This window comes from Bubalus bubalis, chromosome 17, assembly GCF_019923935.1.
Source record: "Bubalus bubalis isolate 160015118507 breed Murrah chromosome 17, NDDB_SH_1, whole genome shotgun sequence".
NCBI lineage: Eukaryota > Metazoa > Chordata > Mammalia > Artiodactyla > Bovidae > Bubalus > Bubalus bubalis.
In genome coordinates this window covers 31795881-31814990 of record NC_059173.1, presented here as the reverse complement: position 1 = coordinate 31814990, position 19110 = coordinate 31795881, and the positions used below count along the sequence as shown (strand labels likewise).

At 39.6% G+C, this 19110-nt stretch overlaps 1 protein-coding gene across 3 annotated transcripts in view; it reads right to left on the bottom strand.

Moving 5' to 3' along the window:
• The window catches only part of TMEM144 (transmembrane protein 144), a 64763-nt gene that overhangs the window by 26723 nt on the left and 18930 nt on the right, over positions 1-19110 (bottom strand). For all 3 annotated transcript variants that reach the window (XM_025267971.3, XM_025267972.3, XM_006074043.4), the window contains exons 2-5: positions 9714-9885; positions 6769-6891; positions 4177-4276; positions 2065-2145 (exon numbers count right to left, since the gene is read on the bottom strand). In XM_025267971.3, the coding sequence (XP_025123756.2) occupies positions 2065-2145; positions 4177-4276; positions 6769-6891; positions 9714-9822 (413 nt within the window). In that variant the 5' untranslated portion in view covers positions 9823-9885. The remainder of the gene's footprint in view (positions 1-2064; positions 2146-4176; positions 4277-6768; positions 6892-9713; positions 9886-19110) is intronic.

The window sequence follows — 19110 nt, the reverse complement described above, 5'->3', positions numbered from 1 at the left end:
AAACCAAGATGACCATATGTCAAGTTTCCTTTTACTGACCATGAGACTCCAAGGTATTTCAGTGAATTCCACTCAGAATAAACTAATTTATAAATTTCTCTTAGGAAAGCATAAAATTTTTTAATAAACAGAACCTTTATTTAAACAGAGGGAAAGGAAATTTCTCACACCCTGTGAGGATGGTAGAGCCAACAAAAAGAAAAAGGTGCCTCTTCCTTCCTGTCCAGGACTCAGTCAGGGAAAATCCATGCACTCCTTGCTTACTGTAGCCTTCCCAGCTTCCTTCTCCCCTCTATAGAGTTCTCCTCCCTTTGCTGTGGGAGACTGGTACTGGCTTGTCATGGCCGCAGACCCCGAATGGCAATTCTCTGTTGATCCCGAATAAACCCATTTTGGCTGGGGACTATCTGGCCGTGTAGTATTTATTTTAGGTCAACAAAAGAGAGCCAGGATGCACCACAAGCAGAGACCATTGCATCTCCCTGCCTCAGATCAAGCTCCAGGCCAAACTGGGAGACTCCCCAGGCACTCTGACTAGCTGACTGCAGGGATGGACACCACAGGTCCAAAGAGGAAAGAGTAACTGAGCATGGAACAGTTACTAACAAAAGAATGACTACTGTAATTAAAATTATCCAACATATAGAGTCTTAGCTACGTGTCTAACATATTTTATTTCATTTAATGCTCAAAATGTCATATAAGGCTGGTGCAATTATTATCCACACTTTATCCCCAGACAAAGAAACCAAGATTTAGGGAAATTAAGGTCACACAGGTGGAAGTGGTAAATCATGAATAATCTGTCATTTCAAAGAATGTACACTTTCTAAAGAAGAAGGAATATGGAAAAAAAACAATGTCTGATGGACTGGGTAAATTGGTCTTAAATTACCATTAAGTCAAGATAATCGCATGCCACATTCCAATTCTAGGGAGTAAAAAATGGTTTTTGAGAAAGCTATTCAAAGCTCGAATGCTATGTGAATTGTACACAAGGCACAAAATTGCCTCTAACCAAAAATGTCAAGAATCTGCTATTGTAGAATAATCTATATTATTTCCTCTCTGATTGGCCTGGAACCACTCTCGAAGGCAACATTTCAGTGACAAAGAGATTGTTCCTGAATGTGACTGGGGAAAAGTCATTACCACAGGAGGAAGAGAAATATAGTGTTTTTTCCCTGAAGAATAAAAAAGTACTAAAATCTTCGCAGGCAGTGTTATCCATTATGTGAGGTGCTGACAGGAAATATAGACAGAGTCTAGAGAGGAGAAGGGAGTGAATCAAAGGTGACCTAATTCAGCAATGACTTTTATGGACTGAACGCTGCCATGCAGAGACTCAGAGTCACTTTCACCCTCGTTCATGCAGTGACTATAACTAGACATCCCCAAAGAGGCAGCTACAGGAGTGTGTGTTGTTCATACGGTGACTATAACTAGATCCCCAAAGAGGCAGCTACAGAAGTGTGTGTTGTCACAGGTGAGAGTGTGCTTAACTGAGCAGGCTGAGGAGACGGGAGTGAGGCCATGGGAAAGCGGAAACCGAGTGGCAAAGAATCCGTAAGAAATGAGAAGAGCATGCCAGTAGCTATTTCAGAACCACAGGAAGCCAGCACAACGCTGATTCGTATAGGATTTTCTAGTTTGCAAAATACTGGGTTGGCTTAAAAGTTCATTTGGGTTTTCCCATAAGCGCATACAGAAAAATTCGAATGAACTTTTTGGCCAACTGAATACTTTAATGGCCATTTGATCCTCATTTATGAGCCATGTTTTAGGACTTTCTGAATATTACAGATAATGAAAGTGAGCTTGACAACAGCTGAACAGTTTCCCGGGGTCTCAGAGCTTTCTAGCTGTGAAGCTGGGGATCCGGACCCCAGAGCTGGCATTTTCTATCCTCTGAAGTCATGGCTGTCAATGTAAATGAAGGATCTGAGGCAAAAATCATGCTGATTGATGAGATGTGGATGTAAAACAATGTAAACACATCAGGATCTTTAAAAATGGTTTTTGATGTTGGGAAGAAGAATTAAATGATTATAAATGGCCATGTACCTTACTACAGACAGCCCAGCTCCAATATAATTGAGCACTGGTTTTGCCACTTCTTCTGCATCCATTCCAAACCAGCCAAACCTGGAAATGGAGAAAGTCACATCAAAGTCGATGTTGCACTGTTTGCACAGAGACATGGATGGACCTAGAGACTGTCATACGGAGTAAAGTAAGTCAGAAGGTAATATACCATAAAATATTGCATATTAATGCATATGTGGAATATAGAGAAACAATACAGATGAACTTATTTGCAAAGCAGAAATAGAGACACAGGTGTAGAGAACAAACATATGGACACCAAGGGGTGGAAGCGGGGTGGGATGAATTGGGAGACTGGGACTGACATATATATAACTACTAGGTATAACACAGGTAACTAATGAGAACCTACTGTATACAGCACAGGGAACTCTACTCAGTGCTTTATAATAACGTATATGGGAAAACGATCTTAAAAAAAGTGGATATATGTGTATGTATAACTGATTCACTTAACTAACACAACATTATGAAACAACTATATTCCAATAAAATAAATAAATAAATTGTAAAAAAAAGCATATTTTTGAATATGTGTGCATCACGCTGTTTAAGGCCATGAACTCAAGATCAGATTCCTGATTCAAACCCTAGGTCCATGATTTATTAACTGTGACTTGGATAAGTTAACTACCTTTACTGTGTCTCAACTTCTCATGTTTAAAATGGGGATAATTATATCCATAATTATACCTAATATACAAGTTTCTTATGAAGATTAAATGAGTCAGTATATGTAAAAGTACTTGTCTAAAAGAAAACTCCCTTTCACTTTAAGACTAAGAAATAAAGAAGAAAAAATAGGTTAAGTGGCTAAGTGAATGCTGATAAATTGACTGCAATTTTGTATAGAATTTGAAATAAACTTCAGTGACTATTTGGTTAAAGATCTCTACTCTTTGGCATTGCCTTAAATTCTGTTTTTAATCCCTTGATCTTGCAGTGACCATTACCAATAATCACTGTGAACCATCCAAGGATGAGGAAAAATGGAGGCAAGAAGAAGAAAACAGCACTTGTAAAAGGCAGACTGGGGGTGGAGAAAGGACAGGAAAGAATGTCTTGGAGGTTAGTTTGCTTCATTATAACTGAGGTTGCTGTAGTGCTTTGAGTAGGAAGAGGAGCTGGAAAAGTAAGGTTAGAATAAAATCCTCCTTCTATTTATCATCCCAAACTCAACTGGAATATTCATCTTAATGCTGACAGAGGGTGGCACAGTCCAACAGGACTTCTCTAATGTTCCATGGCTGTTCCATGGTTGCACAGGGCAGCTTCTAACCAGATACAGTGATGGAGCACTTGAGATGTGGCCAGTACCACCGAGGAACTGAATGCTTAATTTTATCACATTTTAATGAATTTAAATATACACAGCCACATGTTTTGTGGCAACCCCACCTGACAGCTCAACTCTAGAGCTGAGGGGTTGGCTAACTTTCCCATAAAGGGCAAGAGAGTAGATATTTTAGGCTTTGTGGACTGGATGGCCTCTGGTAACAGCTCACCCCTGCCTTTATGGGGTAAAAACAGCCATGCTGTAAATGTTCCTAAAACGGATGTGTTTGGTTGTGTGCCAATAATATTTTATTTACAAAGTAGAAGCTGGGCAATGATTTGCTGACCCTGGCTCAGACCCTACAGGGAAGAATATAGGCTCTAGAACTATTAGACCTGGGTTTGAACTCGGCTCATCAGCTCCGTGACCTTCAACAAGTCACTCATCTTTTTGTGTGTCAGTTGTCTTCTAAGACAGCACCTACCTCATTTGTTTGTGGAAATAAGATTAGAATGATTATGTGTACAACATGTGAAACAAAACAGTCACACTCAGAAAAGGAAAATAAATATCAATGCCCTTTCTCTCTCCCTATTTCATTCTCTAAAGAAAATTATTTATCTTGATTGGCGTGTTGGATCACTTCTTTAGAATTAAGGCAAATAATTCAACATCGCACATGTTACGTGTACGTCTTACAAGAAGTGACCTTTGTGAGGGCAGGAATCAGCGTTTGCCTTACACAGAATGTGAGTGAAGAGAATCTGAGTTGAAAACACCCTGTTTTGTATTACCTTGAGCTTGCCCATCCAGTTAAGGCATTAAATGATCCCCAGATTAAGATTCCAAGGCCCAAACCAATGGTTTTGATAATTGGGACAACAGCTATGTTACCTGTAGGTGAAATATACAGAAGAAAGGTGTTATTTTTCAATACAGAAAATCTATTTGTAAATTAAATTAGTTTTAATTTCAGATGAAGCTTATGGGATTTGGACAAACTTAGTAAAGCCTAATTCCTCATTTTAAAAATAAAACAACCAATGTTTGGCATTAACCTCATGATTATGATTGCTAAAAGAGCCAGGCTTATGGCAAAATCCTACAAAGCAAATGTTAAATTAGCTCTTTGCCTAACTGTACCAATGTTCTTCATCTTTAGTGCAGGTCTCCATTATGACTATTTTGCAGAAGTTGGCCAATGATAAAATTAATGGTGACCATCCTCTTAGACTGGACCTAGACCAACCATTGGCAGATGCCCTTGGCTCAATATGGCCCCAGACTTTGCTCTCTCATGCTCATTTACTTGTCTTTTGGATTGCCCCACCCAGTGCTTTGTGCTCTTGAGGGTCACTCAAGACCAAATTCATGGTCCTTTTTTTTTTTTTTCAGTTCCTGACCTGCTATCTGACTCAGTCAATATTCTCTTGAAAGGTTTTCTCTCTTGGTTTTCAAGATGCCTTCATCATCAGCTTCCCTCCTGTTTCTCTCATTCTTTGGCTGTTCTTTCTCATCATACCATCTGGATAGAGGCACCCTCTAAAAATTATCCCTAAAATGCACTCCTCCTCTTGCTATATTCTTTGGGCACTTGACTAGTTTTGTGATTTCAGCTATCAGCTAGAGACACATGCTTCCAGCACTAGCCTGGACCTTCTCCAGAGCTTTACTGCCAATAAGAGATTACTGACCAGATGTCCCCCATTGTGGGAATATTAGGAACTTTAAACTAAAAAGGTTCCAAGCTGAAGTCATCATTTTCCCTTTCATCCATGTTCTTTTCCCTTTTCTCCTCATCCATTTCAATGATACTGTCACTCTCCTAATCACCTACAATAAAATCCCTATATCACCGTTAACTCTTCCCCTTCCTCTACTAACCATATCCAGTCAGCTACTGTGCCCTACACTGTGAGATGGTTAGATAGCATCACTGCATCAATTGACATGAATCTGAGCAAACTCCAGGAGATAGTGGAAGACACAGGAGCCTGGTGGGCTGAAGTTCATGGGGTCCCAAAGAGTCAGACACAATTTAGCAACCAAAGAAAAATACTGTGACCCACATCATCCCAGTCTGCAGCAGTTCTCAAATTAAACTTTTCCCATCAACTCCTTGGGCCATAAAGAAGCCTGAGGGCCAAAGGACTGATGCTTTTGAACTGTGGTATTGGAGAAGACCCTTGACAGTTCCCTGGACTGCAAGGAGATCAAACCAGTCCATCCTAAAGGAAATCAGTTCTGAATAGCCATTGGAAGGACTGATGCTGAAGCTCCAATACTTTGGCCACCTGATGCTAAGAGCCTGATTCATTAGAAAAGACCCTGATGCTGGGAAAGATTGAAGGCAGGAGAAGAAGGGGACAACAGAGGATGAGATAGTTGGATGGCATCACCAACTCAATGGACATGAGTTTGTGTAAACTCCAGGAGATAGCGAAGGACAGGGAAGCCTGGCATGCTGCAGTCCATGGGTCGCAAACAGTCAGACACAACTGAACAACAACAACCAACTCCTAGTGTGAACAGCCGTGTGAATATAAATACCGCAGTGGTTGTCAAGATCTGCAGGATGAATGACTGGTCTCTCTGTTCCCCTCTCCTATTCAAAATGATGATCACAATCATACTAAAGTATACATGAGGTACAATAATTACAACTCTAGTGCAAATTTAACTCTTTTGTCCTCCAACTCATCATCTTCACTAAATCACTTAATTCTGTAGAGATTCAAATTAAGTAGGTGCCCAATAAATTTTTAACATTTAAACATCTATTTGCTTTTAATCAAATTACCTCTAGAGATCCTTGATTTTCTTTGTTAAAGAAAAGAAAACTCCCCCAGGGTTATATTAATAGAAGAAAAATATTCCTGATAGGCCAAGCAAAGGCATAAACTCTAGCTATAAAATTTCAGGCAATAGTGGTAAGGCAACAGAAGGAAGATTTTTGTTTGTTTTTGTTTTTCTGCCAGTGCTTTTGAAATGATACTGTGTTTGTATTTGTCTACTTCTAAGCACAAGTCCTAAAAATGCTATTAGTAGATAGGATTATTTAAGAAGTATTTTTTGATAAACATGCTAGAGAAAGGGCAGAGCACTTATACTTGAACAAATAGCAAGTGAAACATTTTTCCTATAATAATTTATATAATAATATAAGTATAATAATTTTGCTATAATAATTTTCTAGCAGGAACAAGAAAGAAATCATTAAAAGGAAAGAGTCAGGAAAATATCTGAGTCAAAAACACGAACCAAAAATATTTATGGAGCATATAAATGAAAGAAATGAAATCATTAATTTCTAGTATCTATCAACATTTCCTTCTATTATGATCATAGTATCAAATGATTAAAGGATAAGTTATATTATACACTACCTGTTGCCCAAATGCAGCCCCCAACCATTGCAAAAGGCCAAAATTTAGGGCAATGTAGTATCAGATTTACCACCAAGGCAACCAACCATATGGCAGCACAAAGTACCCACTGGAGAAACATTCCTAGAAATAAAAAAAATCAGTGTCAGGGGCTCAACCCCATATAAGAAAATTAGTGCTTAGGAATATCAATGAGATGTTATAATAACAGTCACAATTTATTGAAAACCTATATTCCAGATGCTTTACACCTCTATTATAACACCTGTAACTACTACGCATCATAATTAACCCTAGTTCAAAGACAGAGAAAACAAATCTGAGATGAAGCAACTTGTCCAAATAGCTAACAGTTTGTAAAACTACAATTCCTTACTTGGCTCCAAAGCTTGTTCTACATTATGCATTCCTGCTTAACAGGGATCAAGAATTTTCTGCCAAAGAGTAAGGGCAGGACCAAGTCAATATATTTTTATTCAGATGTCATACTTAGTGCCATTCCTGACCAAAGAGAATGGCATTAAGAATTTCAGAATAGCACAGTAGTAATTTGAACCTTTGGAGATCATATGAGTCACTCTGAGATAAACATAAAGTCCTTTATGGCCACGTATAGGATCCATGCACTTGGAGTTGAGTGTCTGTGATAAGGCAGACATTCCAGACCTGAGAATTAGCCTTTCTACTCCCCTTCCTATGCTCTCGGCTGCTATCTGCCAGTTACTGGAAGGCCATGTGGTGATATGGGGTATATCCGTACCTTTCTGAGGCTCAGAAAGAAGGTTCAGGGATTAAAAGGACAAAGAAACATCAACCTTGGAAGAAACACTAAGGTTGTTATAATTCAACGTTATTTATAGCACTTTAGACTCTATTGGAAGATTTTTGCTTATTGCTACTCAATCTCATGGTGGAGGAGAGAAAAACATCTGTTAACCTCTAAAATTAGGAACACAGAGATGAAAGGGAACTTCATTTTACAAGCCCTTCATTTTACAAATGAGAAACTGAGAACAAATGAGCTGATCAGGCTTCCCAGGATCACATGGTTCTTGTAAAACCCCGAAAGCCAGGTCCTCTACCCTTTAGCATCTTTTTTGTTCTTCTTTTAGTACTTTTCATTCCTGTTCTGACTCCACTGGGAAAAAGAAGAAAGGCTATGGAAGGAAAGGATCTGCGACTCTATTGTCCAGGTAGTATAAAGACATAAGAAATTGGGGTGATAACACAATGCTTCTCACCAGACTTTCACCATAACATCTCTATTCCTTTTCCTGACTTTAACAGGAAAAGCAAGTGGATAGAAACAACTATTACTTCTCCTTTCTTCAACTCACATTACAGTCAATTCTATGAATATGTGACGTGTATGTTTCAAAAATCACTGCACTAGGTAAAATAATGTGATAAAACCCACAGAGCTCATGAGGGAAATGGGACTAAGGACACAACACTTGAAAACGTCATTAAAAAAGGTATTAAAAAAGATAGGAAGGCTTCCCTGATGGTTCAGTGCTAAAGAATCTGCCTGCCAACGCAAGAGATACAGGTTTGATCCCTGGTCCAGGAAGACCCCACATGCTTTGGAGCAATTTAGCCCGTGTTCCACAGCTATTGCGGAGAAGGCAATGGCAACCCACTCCAGTACTCTTGCCTGGAAAATCCCATGGATGGAGGAGCCTGGTAGGCTGCAGTCCATGGGGTCGCTAAGAGTCGGACATGACTGAACGACTTCACTTTCATTTTTCACTTTCATGCATTGGAGAAGGAAATGGCAACACACTCCAGTGTTCTTGCCTGGAGAATCCCAGGGATGGGGAGCCTGCTGGGCTGCCGTCTATGGGGTCGCACAGAGTCAGACACGACTGACGCGACTTAGCAGCAGCAGCAGCCACAACTATTGAGACCGTGCTCTAGAGCCCAAAAGCTGCAAATACTGAAGGCTGCACACCCTGAAGCCTGTGCTCCACAAAAGGAGAACACTGCAATGAGAAGCGCTCGCACCACAGCAAGGAGTAGCTCTCGCTGCTGCAACTATAGAAAAACCCACCCAGCAGCAAAGACCCAGTGTTGTCAAAAATAAATAGATAAATTATTTTTTTAAAAAGAAAGCATAACAAAAAATGGTAGTACAGCTTTATACTGGTTAAGTGGTTAAGAAATTCACAAATTCTGTAATAAATATGGCACTTTACCTTGTAAAAGATATGAAGTTTACTTAAGCAGATGAGTGTGAAAAGTGTGGTAACCCATGAATTACTGCAAAGGTTGGGAAGGTTTGAACACCAGATGTGGATGGGTGTGGTAGTTTGGGGCAGAGGGTGTGAGCACATTTTGTGCATTGCTATGCACCTTTATCCATCTGGGTGCAGTTTTCTATGTTCACATAAGGTTTGTCAGTCAAAATTGTGTATGAGCAAGCACAAAATTTGTGTTATGAGCAAATTGCTTCCTTTTATATCATGTGTTGGGTTTTAAAAAGCAAGTATTATTACAGGACTGACTAACTTCCTTTGTAAACATAACTTTTGTTGCTGTAGCTGTTCGGCTCCTCTGTCCACAGGATTCTCCAGGCAAGAAGACTGCAGTGGGTTGCCATTTCCTTCTTCAGTGAATTTTCTCGGACCAGGGGTCGAATCTGCATCTCCTGCCTTGGCAGGTGGATTCTTTACCGCTGAGCCACCAGGGAAGCCCATAAACATAGCAGGTATGGCTAAAAAGCTTCCTTCATCCTAGCTTTACCATGAAACAGAATATTAAGGTTATCCTATACTGACTAGCACTTAGATAATCTGGCATGGGCATTATCAACTGCTTTAAGCTCTACTCACTTGGCATCTGGCACAGCAAAATTCATTTTTAAAGTCATCATTTAAAGAAGACCTAAACAGTGAACTTCACATCTAAAATGAACTTAAGGTTAACAATGAAGAAAACATAATTACCATCGCCAGTCTCATATTTTTTAAGCGGTACAAAGTTTGAGCCGAACAAAACGATGGCTGCAATAGAAGCGATGAAACCAGTGGTGAGGTCTGCTGCATTACTGCTCATGGCTCTGGTGCTGCCCAAGGGCAAGCTGATTCACTTTTGACTTGATCTTCTTTTCAAGAACTTCTGAAATAAATAAAAATGAAATAATTAAGAAGTTGTGAATCTGTGAGCAAGTTATGATCAATACATGATACTATTAAGTTTTTCAAAAGTATGGTAAGATTCCTTCATCTAGATTAAAAACTTAGGACATTATGAATTTATGTCCACACCCCACATTAATTCATTTTCTTCTTTTATTTTGCCAACAAATATTTTCTGACTACTGACATAAATAAAAATCAAACAGAAAAAAACAAGCAAACTTTGTCTTCAGAGTTTGAAAAACCTAACTTCTTCCAAGATCTGGCCACAATTTGTATGATATCTTAGAGAAATTCTCCTGTGTGGATAGACTGGTATAATGAAGATTTGTGGACCAAAATTCTATTCATTTCAATTGGGTCTTGTGACAATTAAGTGACAAAGCACATGTGAAGACAGAAGGTACTATCAGTACCTTCTGAGCACAAGCTCTTCTGCTATTTGAAACACAAGCTTAAGGGCATATTTAAGTTGTATTGTTGCTACATACTCAGGATCCCCTAGAGGTAAAGTCATTTTTCTTCATCAGTAGCACCCTTTCAGTGTGTAATAGTTCCAATAGTTTAGCTCATGAAACTATCTTTTATGACTTAAAAAAAAAAAAACAAAAAAACACAACTGAACAGATAGAAGAACCTCCTACAGACCTCTTCAACAATCTCCTAAATCTCTTGAAGGTGGCCAACACGGTGGAGTGGGAAGACTCTGAACTCACCTCCTCTCATGGACACACCAAACTCACAATTATTTACAGAGAAACTATCAATGAAAGTGACCTGAATACTAGCAGAAACAATCTTCTACAACTAAAGAAATAAAGAAGGAACCACAAGGGGATTTCCTGGTGGTCCCTTGGTTAAAACTCTGTGCTTCCACTGCAGGGGACATGGGTTTGATCCTTGGTTAGGGAACTAAGATCCCACATACCATGAAGAGCAGCGATAAAAAAAAAAAGAACCCAACAGGGATGGGAGGAAGTGTGGAGACACAGTAGAGTTGAGACCCATACCTGTTTGTAGGTGACCAAAAAAGAGTATGATAATCATAATTGCTGGGATTCTGCCAAGGTGAGGGGCCCAAGTCCCACATTGGGCTCCCCAGACTGAGGCTCCTGCATGGGGAAGAGGACCCCATGCTTTGGAGAGGACCCTTCCAGCTTTGAAGTCCAGAGAGACTTGCTTTTGGGAAACCCAGAGGGCTGCAGAAAACACAGACTCTGCTCTTAAGAGGACAGACACAAAATCTCACATGCTCCAAGGCCCAGGGCAGAGGTTGTCATATGAAAGGAGCTGGGTCAGACCCCTTGCTAGTCTTAAAAAGTTGCCTGGTGAGGAAGGAGGCAACTAACACTCACCCTGGGGAATGCAGATGTTGACAACAGCCATTTCTGGGACCTTAGTCTGCCAGGAAGATGCTGGAAAGCATCATTTTGAAATCCTCCCACTAACCCGGCCTCACCCAAAGGCCTGCTGGCACCATTCCTGTGATGACCCAGGCCAAGCAACCAGCAAGGCAGGGACATAGCCTAACCCACTAGCAGACCAGTAGCAGCCATAGGTAGGCCCCTGCTTAGTCCCCAGTATTCCCAGGACTTGACCCTGCCTAGTGACACCAGCATTAGGACCACCAGGACCTGGCCCTGCACATTGGCAAGTCCAGACTAGCTCCAGAACCTCTTGGCTTGCAGCTAGCTACCACAGGACTTGACTCAGCATTAAGGGGTCCTAGAGCTAGTCCTAGCCCACCAGTAGAACATGTGAGATTTTGCATTCACCTTTTAAAAGCAAAGTCTATTTCCACCAGTGCAGAGCACTAGCTCCATGACCTCCTGGTCCACTTCAGTCAGCTGCGTTAGGACCTGGTCTCACCAACCAGCAAGTGGGCAGCAGCCCTGGGATGACCTGGGCCCCATAGCCAGCCATGCTGGGACTTGGCCCCTCCTACCAGTGGCCAGCAGTCTATGCACTAGGCAGGGCCTGGCAAGCAACTGATTTGAGGGCCAGCCACACTTAGCAGTGTACCCACAGTAGTTGGTTCTAACACAACAGAAGGGCTAATGCAGTCCACATAGGGGGCACCACTAGAGCTCTGGTGATCAGAGAGGAGTGTTATGCTGGGATGCATAGGATGTCTACTACTTATGGCTGCTTCTCCAAGATCAGAAAATATAGCCAACCTACCTAATACGGAGTAACAAAAACAAAGAACTGGAAAAATGAGGTGACAGAGGAATAGTTTCAAAATAAAAAAACAAGATAAAACTAAACAAGAAAAGCTAAGTGAAGTGAAGAAAGAAATTTACCCAATGAAGAGTTCAGGTAATGATCATAAAGACACTCAAGGAACTTAAGAATGGATGAAACAACAGGAATTTTAACATTGAGCTAGAAAATCTGAAGAACAAAGAGAGGTGAAGAATACAACAATTGATATAAAAAGTACATTAGAGAAAAATAACAGTTGATGATTAGATGATACTAGGCAAGGGATCAGCTAACTGGAAGACAGAGTAGTGGAAATCACCCAAGCTGAACAGAAAGAAAAAATTTAGAAAACTAAGGATAGTTTAAGAGATTCCTGGGACAACATCAAGCATCTAACATTCACACTGGGCTCAGTCACTTCAGTCGTGTCTGACTCTTTGCAACGTTATGGACTGTAGACCCCCAGGCTCCTCTGTCCATGGGATTCTCCAAGCAAGAATACTGGAGGGGGTTGCCATGCCATCCTCTAGGGGATCTTCCTGACCCAGGGATCAAACCCGCACCTCTTATGTCTCCTACACTGCAGGCAGATTCTTTACCTCTGAGCTACCAGAGAAGCCCAGTACTCACATTAAGCAGTGCCAGAATGAGAAGAGAGAGAAAAAGGGTAGAAAAAGTTATTTGAAAAAATAATAGTTGAAATGTACAAACAGCTCATGTAGCTCCATATGAAAAACAAAAACAAAACAAAAAAAAACAATCAAAAAAACCAGCAGAAGACCCATAATATGATCCAGCAATCCTGGGCAGAGAAAAATGTGGTTCAAAAGTATACATGCACTGCAATGTTCACTAAAACACTATTTACAAAAGTTAAGACATGGAAGCAACCACCAACAAATGAAAGGATAAAGAAGATGTGATATGTATATACAAAGGAAGATTACTCAGCCATAAAAAGAATTAAATAATGCATTTGCAGCAACATGGATGGACCTGGAGATTATCATACTAAGTGAAGTAAGTCAGACAAAGACAAATATCATATGATATTGCTTTCAATCTAATAAAAAAAAAACTGATACAAATGAACTTATTTACAAAACAGAAAGAGACTCACAGACTTAGAGAACAAACTTATAGTTACCAAGGGAGGAAGGTGGAAGAGGAGGAATAGTTAGGGAGTTTGAGATTGATAGGTATACATTGGTCTCTTTAAAACAGATAACCAACAAGGGCCTACTGTAAAAAAAAATAAAGAATAATAATAATAGCTGAAACTTTCTATAACCTTGGAAAAGAAACAGAAATCCAGATCCAGTAAGCAAAAACATCCCAAACAAGATCAATTCAGAGAGGTCCACACTAAGACACAGTAAAAATTAAAGATAAAGAGAGAATATTAAAAGCAGCAAGGAAAAAGCAACTAGTTACATACAAGAGAACTCTCATAAGACTGTCAGCTAACTTTTCAGCAGGAACTTTGCAGGCCACAGGGTGTGGCATGATATATTTTAAGTGATGAAACCAAGATGGCTTTATTCCAGGGATACAAGGATATTTCAATATCTGCAAATCAATCAGCGTGATACACGACATTAACAAATTGAAGCATAAAAACCATACGATCATCTCAATAGATGCAGAAAAAGTTTTTGACAAAATTCAATATCCACTTACGATAAAAACTCTCAAGAAAGTGGATAGAGAGGGAGCAAACCTTAACATAATAACAGCCATATATGATGAACCTGGGGCTTCTTTGGTGGCTCAATGTTAAAGATCCGCCTGCCACTGCAGGAGACACAAGAGATTCGAGTTCGATCCCTGGGTCACAAAGATCCCCTGGAGAAGGAAATGGCAACCCACTCCAGTATTATTGTCTGGAAAATTCCACGGATAGAGAAGCCTGGCGGGCTATAGTCCATGGGATCGCAAAGAGTTGAACACGACTGAGCACATCTACACACTCAACTAGGTGGTGGTATGTGCAGCAGGCATGGGCATGAGGAGCCTACGGCTAACACCACTCAACGGTGAAAAGCTGAAATCATTTCCTCTAAGAATAGGAGCAGGACAAAAGATGCCCACTCTCATCACTTTTATCGAATGCAGTATTGGAAGTCCTAGTCATGGCACTATGGACAAAAAAAGAAATAAAGGTAATTCAAATTGGAAAGAAAGATGTAAAACTGTCACTGTTTGCAGATTACATGATAATATCTATGCTGCTGCTGCTGCTAAGTTGCTTCAGTCGTGTCCAACTCTGTGCGACCCTATGGACAGCAGCCCACCAGGCTTCTCTGTCCATGGGATACTCTAGGCAAGAACACTGGAGTGGGTTGCCGTTTCCTTCTCTAAAAATGCATCAAACACGTGAGAACTAGTATATGAATTCGGTAAAGCTGCAGGGTACAAAATTAAAATATAGAAATCTGTTGTGTTTCTGTACACTAGTAATGAACTATCAGAGAGAGAAATTAATTAAACAATCCCATTTACAATAGCATCAAAAAGAATAAAATCTCTGGGAATACATCTAACCACAGAGGTAAAAGATCTGTACTTGGAAAACTATAAGACGTTGATAAAATTGAAGATGACACAAACGGAAGTATATACCATGCTCATGTATTAAAAGACTTAATGTTGTTAAGATGACCATACTACCCTGGGCAATCTACAAATTTCATACAATTCCTGTCAAAACAGCATGGCATTTTTCACAGAAGTGGAACAAATAATTCTAAAATGTGTATGGAAACACAAAAGACCCCACATAGCCAAAAGGATCTTGAGAAAGAACAAAGTTTGAGTTATTATGTTCCCTGATTTCACACCATTAAGCTACAGTAATCAAAACCATAAGGTACTGGCACAAAACTAGCACACAGATCAATGGAACAGAATAGAGAGACCAGAAATAAACCCCAAAACACATAGTAAACTAATTTATAACAAAGGAGGCAAGAATATACAATGGGGAAAAGAAAACCTTTTTGATAAATGGTGTTGGGTAAACTGGACAGCTACATGAAAAAGAAATATCAAATAACTGTGTTGTGTACCTGGAAATAATAGAGTGATATAGGTCAACAAAGCCAGTGGAGGTGATGGAATTCCAGTTGAGCTATTTCAAATCCTGAAAGATGATGCTGTGAAAGTGCTGCACCCAATATGCCAGCAAATTTGGAAAACTCAGCAGTGGCCACAGGACTGCAAAAGGTCAGTTTTCATTCCAATCCCAAAGAAAGGCAATGCCAAAGAATGCTCAAACTACCACACAATTGCACTCATCTCACACACTAGTAAATTAATGCTCAAAATTCTCCAAGCCAGGCTTCAGCAATAGGTGAACCGTGAACTTCCTGATGTTCAAGCTGGTTTTAGAAAAGGCAGAGGAACCAGAGATCAAATTGCCAACATCCACTGGATCATTGAAAAAGCAAGAGAGTTCCAGAAAAACATCTATTTCTGCTTTATTGACTATGCCAAAGCCTTTGACTGTGTGGATCAAAATAAACTGGAAAATTCTGAAAGAGATGGGAATACCAGACCACCTGATCTGCCTCTTGAGAAACCTGTATGCAGGTCAGGAAGCAACAGTTAGAACTGGACATGGAACAACAGACTGGTTCCAAATAAGAAAAGGAGTACATCAAGGCTGTATATTGTCACCCTGCTTATTTAACTTCTATGCAGAGTACATCATGAGAAATGCTGGGCTGGATGAAGCACAAGCTGGAATCAAGATTGCCAGGAGAAATATCAATAACCTCAGATATGTAGATGACACCACCCTTATGGCAGAAAGTGAAGAGGAACTAAAAAGCCTCTTGATGAAAGTGGAGAGTGAAAAAGTTGGCTTAAAGCTCAACATTCAGAAAATGAACATCATGGCATCTGGTCCCATCACTTCATGGGAAATAGATGGGGAAACAGTGGAAACAGTGTTGGACTTTACTTTTTAGGCTCCAAAATAACTGCAGATGGTGATTGCAGCCATGAAATTAAAAGACGCTTACTCCTTGGAAGGAAAGTTATGACCAACCTAGATAGCATATTCAAAAGCAGAGACATTACTTTGCCAGCAAAGGTCTGTCTAGTCAAGGCCATGGTTTTCCCCGTGGTCATGTATGGATGTGAGAGTTGGACTGTGAAGAAAGCTGAGTGCCGAAGAATTGATGCTTTTGAACTGTGGTTTTGGAGAAGACTCTTGAGAGTCCCTTGGACTGCAAGGAGATCCAACCAGTCCATTCTAAAGGAGATCAGTCCTGGGTGTTCTTTGGAAGGAATGATGCTAAAGTTGAAACTCCAATACTTTGGCCACCTCATGCGAAGAGTTGACTCATTGGAAAAGAGTCTGATGCTGGGAGGAATTGGGAACAGGAGGAGAAGGGGACGACAGAGGATGAGATGGCTGGATGGCTCAATGAACATAAGTTCGAGTGAACTCTGGGAGTTGGTGATAGACAGGGAGGCCTGGTGTGCTGCAATTCATAGGGTCGCAAAGAGTCAGACATGACTGAGCAACTGAACTGAACTGAACTGATAGGTCAACTATATCTCTATTTAAAAAAAAAAAAATTAGCCACCAGAAGGAAATATGTCAAAACAGCAAAGACAGTCACCACTGGAGGGTAGGGATTATGAATGAATTGTAAATTTTTACTTGATGCTTTTATGTGTTTCTAGTAGAACATATGGGCTCCCCTGGTGGCTGAGCTGGTAAAGAATCCACCTGCAATGCAGGGGGCCTGGGTTAGATCCCTGGGTTGGGAAGATCCCCAGGTTGGGAAGATCCCCTGGAGAAGGGAACGGCTACCCACTCCAGTATTCTGGCCTGGAGAATTCCATGGACTGTATAATCCATGGGGTCACAAAGAGTCGGGCACAACTGAGCGATATAGTAGAACATATATTGCTTATACAATGAGAAACAAAATAATGTCATTAAGAATGAAAAAAATTAATGTCTTAAATCCCTTCAAGAGTAATGTTCTTGAAAAATACCTTCAGGACTATCTGAAAATCCAAGGTCAGCAGTTGTGTCCTGCACGATACTATAACCAGCCACTAGAATAAAGGGAAGCAGCTAACTAGCTGTTTGTGCAACTGGGTAGCCATGGGTCACATAAGAATAAATACATTTTCATTAAGATCAATTAAATTCAGCAAAAGAAAAAAATTCAATTCCTTAGTTAAATTAACTACATTTCAAGTGCTCAATGGCCACATAGTACCAGTAGCTATCACAATGGACAGTGTAGATTGTATGCAGAACATTCCTATCACTGCAGAAAGTTTTACTGGACAACACTCCTAAGCTTATTAAAAAGCTCTGGTTTACTATGAAGAAAAGGACCAAAACTCAAAGAGCCCAGAACCAGACATTTTTCACAAGATAATATCTGGAAAAGGTTATTGAATATAATTCACTTTTTTAGCTATAAAAGCTACATGAGAAAAATACAACAGTCATTTTTATCACAAGAGGTAACCAGAGTCATGCCACAATACCACTCTGAAATCATATTTGGCACACTGACCTTTTGTTTCACTCACTTCTGTATATAAATCCTCTGGAATGTAATTTAAAACAATCCACCTCTTTCCCCCCCAAAATTTAATATTATAGTGATATCTTCCTATGAATATGTAATGAATAAAGCATTTTATACATCTAAAATCATTTTTATTATTTTATTTTACAATAATAAACATTTACTTTCAAGGTGTTTCATTTTGTTCATTGTCAAAGAACAATGCTTTTTGCAGAGAATATTTTATATACAACTATCTACAACATATCTTCTTTGGTATTATTAAAGACAGTTTAACCCCAGACAGGGATAACTTCAATACTGATCAATAAATTTTAGTAAGAAAGCTATCTATTTGAGATTTTGTGTGCTTTCTTAAAATGAAACAAAATGCCGGTAAGACAATATCCTCCATGAGGATGTAGTTGAGAACGGGGTGCTGACATATTTAACACTGACAGAGTAAAAAAACTTCAATAAAAATACTACAAATCTTATCGTTAGATGCAAACTAAGTTTCAGCCCTGTGGCTTCCATCAGTGGCTTACATGAGTTTGGTTCAAAGATCAAGCTGGTGGATTGTTGCTAAAATATCAGAGAGGCAATAGTTCAGAGAAACAGGAGATATCCAGGAAGGATATCACAGGACTAAAGACACATGATTAGTTTCAGCTAAGAAAGCAATTTTTTTTCCATTTTAACTAAACTCAAGGAAGCCGGGTGTGGGGGGCGGGGCGGGGGGGGCGGGGATCCTTGATAAGCACATTGCAGAGAATGCCCATCCTTAAAAAATAGCAAAGTGAGCAAAAAGATGATTCTATTGAAGAATATTGAAAGCCCCAAACCGCTCAGATTTCCTTGAAAGAATAACCTGGTATGCTAATCACAGTGGATACACTGCATTTTGACTGCTGGGTGAACATTAACCGGAGTTAGTTATTGCGGGCAGATGCAGACGAAGTTTACTGCATGCGCCTCTGGCACATTGCAGAAAGCATGTGATCTAATCTCACCGTGGGTTGACAATGTTTATTATCTTTAAAGAAGAGTCTATTCTTTATAAATCAATGAAATTTTTGTGGAAAAGAAAACACCACTTTAGCACATTACTCCCAGGTTTTTTTTTTGGTGCAAACCTACCGAGTTAACAAGGCTCAAACTTTTAATTATAATGTTTAATTTAAATAATTGAAAATATTTAAATTAACATACTCTCGACTAAAGTAGTTTTTAAATGGCTATCTACTGATATATTGTTAAACCATATTTATTTTTGTTCTAGTACTTTTGATTTACTGAATAGTACTTCTTTAAATCTCTCGTGGTAATTTAAACTTTTTCCTCTAAATCTCTCCTAGCAATTGAAAGCTTTTCCTCTAATTTTCTCCTAACAATTTAAACGTCTATAGAGACCTTTTTTTGGCTAGTCTTTGGTACGCTCTGATCAATTTTGCTTG